At 49.3% G+C, this 2500-nt stretch overlaps 1 protein-coding gene across 5 annotated transcripts in view; it reads left to right on the top strand.

Annotated features, from left to right (window-relative positions):
* fxyd6l (FXYD domain containing ion transport regulator 6 like) overlaps positions 1 to 2500 on the top strand; it is a 28609-nt gene that overhangs the window by 13884 nt on the left and 12225 nt on the right. For all 5 annotated transcript variants that reach the window (XM_083760834.1, XM_083760832.1, XM_083760833.1 and 2 more), the window contains one exon: positions 1576 to 1599. In XM_083760834.1, the coding sequence (XP_083616960.1) occupies positions 1576 to 1599 (24 nt within the window). The remainder of the gene's footprint in view (positions 1 to 1575; positions 1600 to 2500) is intronic.

Genomic DNA, 2500 nt, shown 5'->3' with positions numbered 1-2500 from the left:
CCGCAGCGAGCCAGCCAGCCACACTCCAGGTGCTGCCAGACTTACTAAAGAGCCGCGCACGTTCTCGGCTGTGCCTCGGCTTCTTTTTCCACGTTTTTTAGACAGCTGGTGGACGGAAAAGAAGCTCCACCTCCGCGGACGACTTGAGCGACGGCCATATTCCCGGAAACGCTCTCCTCCGCGCAAGTCGTCCGCGGAGGTGGAGCTTCTTTTTCATCCATCCACCAGCTGTCTAAAAACCCGGAAAAAGAAGCTGCTCACAGCTTCTTCTGTCCACGGCTGTCGGCCGTTTTGCGCTTTTTTCCCAGGTGTCTGCACTGCCAGGCTGATGTTGGGTCTTAGAGAGGCAGGTTGTCTGCACTGCCAGGCTGATGTTGGGTCTTAGGGGGGCAGGTTGTCTGCACTGCCAGGCTGATGTTGGGTCTTAGGGGGGCAGGTTGTCTGCACTGCCAGGCTGATGTTGGGTCTTAGGGGGCAGGTTGTCTGCACTGCCAGGCTGATGCTGGGTCTTAGGGGGGCAGGTTGTCTGCACTGCCAGGCTGATGTTGGGTCTTAGGGGCAGGTTGTCTGCACTGCCAGGCTGATGTTGGGTCTTAGGGGGGCAGGTTGTCTGCACTGCCAGGCTGATGTTGGGTCTTAGGGGCAGGTTGTCTGCACTGCCAGGCTGATGTTGGGTCTTAGGGGGGCAGGTTGTCTGCACTGCCAGGCTGATGTTGGGTCTTAGGGGGGCAGGTTGTCTGCACTGCCAGGCTGATGTTGGGTCTTAGGGGGGCAGGTTGTCTGCACTGCCAGGCTGATGGTGGGTCTTAGGGGGGCAGGTTGTCTGCACTGCCAGGCTGATGTTGGGTCTTAGGGGCAGGTTGTCTGCACTGCCAGGCTGATGTTGGGTCTTAGGGGGGCAGGTTGTCTGCACTGCCAGGCTGATGTTGGGTCTTAGGGGGCAGGTTGTCTGCACTGCCAGGCTGATGTTGGGTCTTAGGGGGCAGGTTGTCTGCACTGCCAGGCTGATGTTGGGTCTTAGGGGGGCAGGTTGTCTGCACTGCCAGGCTGATGTTGGGTCTTAGGGGGGCAGGTTGTCTGCACTGCCAGGCTGATGTTGGGTCTTAGGGGGGCAGGTTGTCTGCACTGCCAGGCTGATGTTGGGTCTTAGGGGGCAGGTTGTCTGCACTGCCAGGCTGATGTTGGGTCTTAGGGGGCAGGTTGTCTGCACTGCCAGGCTGATGTTGGGTCTTAGGGGGCAGGTTGTCTGCACTGCCAGGCTGATGTTGGGTCTTAGGGGGGCAGGTTGTCTGCACTGCCAGGCTGATGTTGGGTCTTAGGGGGCAGGTTGTCTGTACTGCCAGGCTGATGTTGGGTCTTAGGGGGCAGGTTGTCTGCACTGCCAGGCTGATGTTGGGTCTTAGGGGGGCAGGTTGTCTGCACTGCCAGGCTGCAAGGCTTATAGTGTGGCTATTGCCGATTGTTCTAATGGGGGGGGGGGGGGGGGGGAGTCTTATGTCCAATAGACATATTAGTCCAGTTTTTTTCCTCCTATGTGTTTAAATGTTATAATCGTCTGCATTCTCTCTTCCACAGCTTCCTCGCCAAAAGACGTTACAGGTACAGTAAGAATTATTATTATTATTATTATTATTATTATTATTATTATTAACGTTCACACACTTGGTGTTTGGTTGACTAGTAGCCTTTTTTACATAGTTTATTTTTCTCAGAGTTGCCAATTTTCTTTCAAATGGTTAATGTTCAGCCTTCAGAGAAAGCGGAAAACGAACTGAGTTGATAAAATGTTTAGTTTTTGTGTTGGAAGCCATTTAAAAGAGCCTGCATTTACACCACAGTGTTTCTAGGACAACAAAAAAGGTTATGGTCGTTTTATAAGTTTTATTTTCCAAATAACTTTTTTTTTCTGCTGGGCGTACACACCTATGACATATCTCATTTTAAAGCGCAAATAACATGCATTTTAAAACTGCTTTTAATATTTAATAATCATATTGTCTATGTCCCTCAAAGTTATTTCTAATGGTTTGAGCCTCAATCACCACTCTGATATAACCAGGCCTTGTCAATTCTTTCTGGACTTTGAAAGCAGTTTTAGCTGCAGTACCACAATGTCCTGAGGTGGAGAGGGTGCTGATATGCAGATTATTTAATATTTGAGTCATTATAATACTCATGCTAGATAAAACCAGGCTTGTTTCCATTCCATGCCAGCTTGGAAAATCAACAATGGTGGACATTGTAAACAAAGTGGAAATGCAAATTTGCAACTGAAGACTGAAGAAATGGAGGAATTATACAAAGTAGGGTGACATTGATGACATCACGATGAGGCCAAAATCAGTCGAGCTGTTTCTGAGAGCAATTTCCATTAAAACACCCATATGACATGAAGGCCTGATTGTTCAAAATTGGTTATTTGTGGGGATAGAAAACACACATGGGAGCTCCAAAAACACAAAAGAAATTGAAAAAGTAGAATTTTATGTTATAGGTCCTT

Source organism: Protomyctophum parallelum, assembly GCF_964188405.1.
Source record: "Protomyctophum parallelum genome assembly, chromosome: 3".
NCBI classification, from domain to species: Eukaryota; Metazoa; Chordata; class Actinopteri; order Myctophiformes; family Myctophidae; genus Protomyctophum; species Protomyctophum parallelum.
This window is presented reverse-complemented; position numbering and strand designations above follow the sequence as displayed.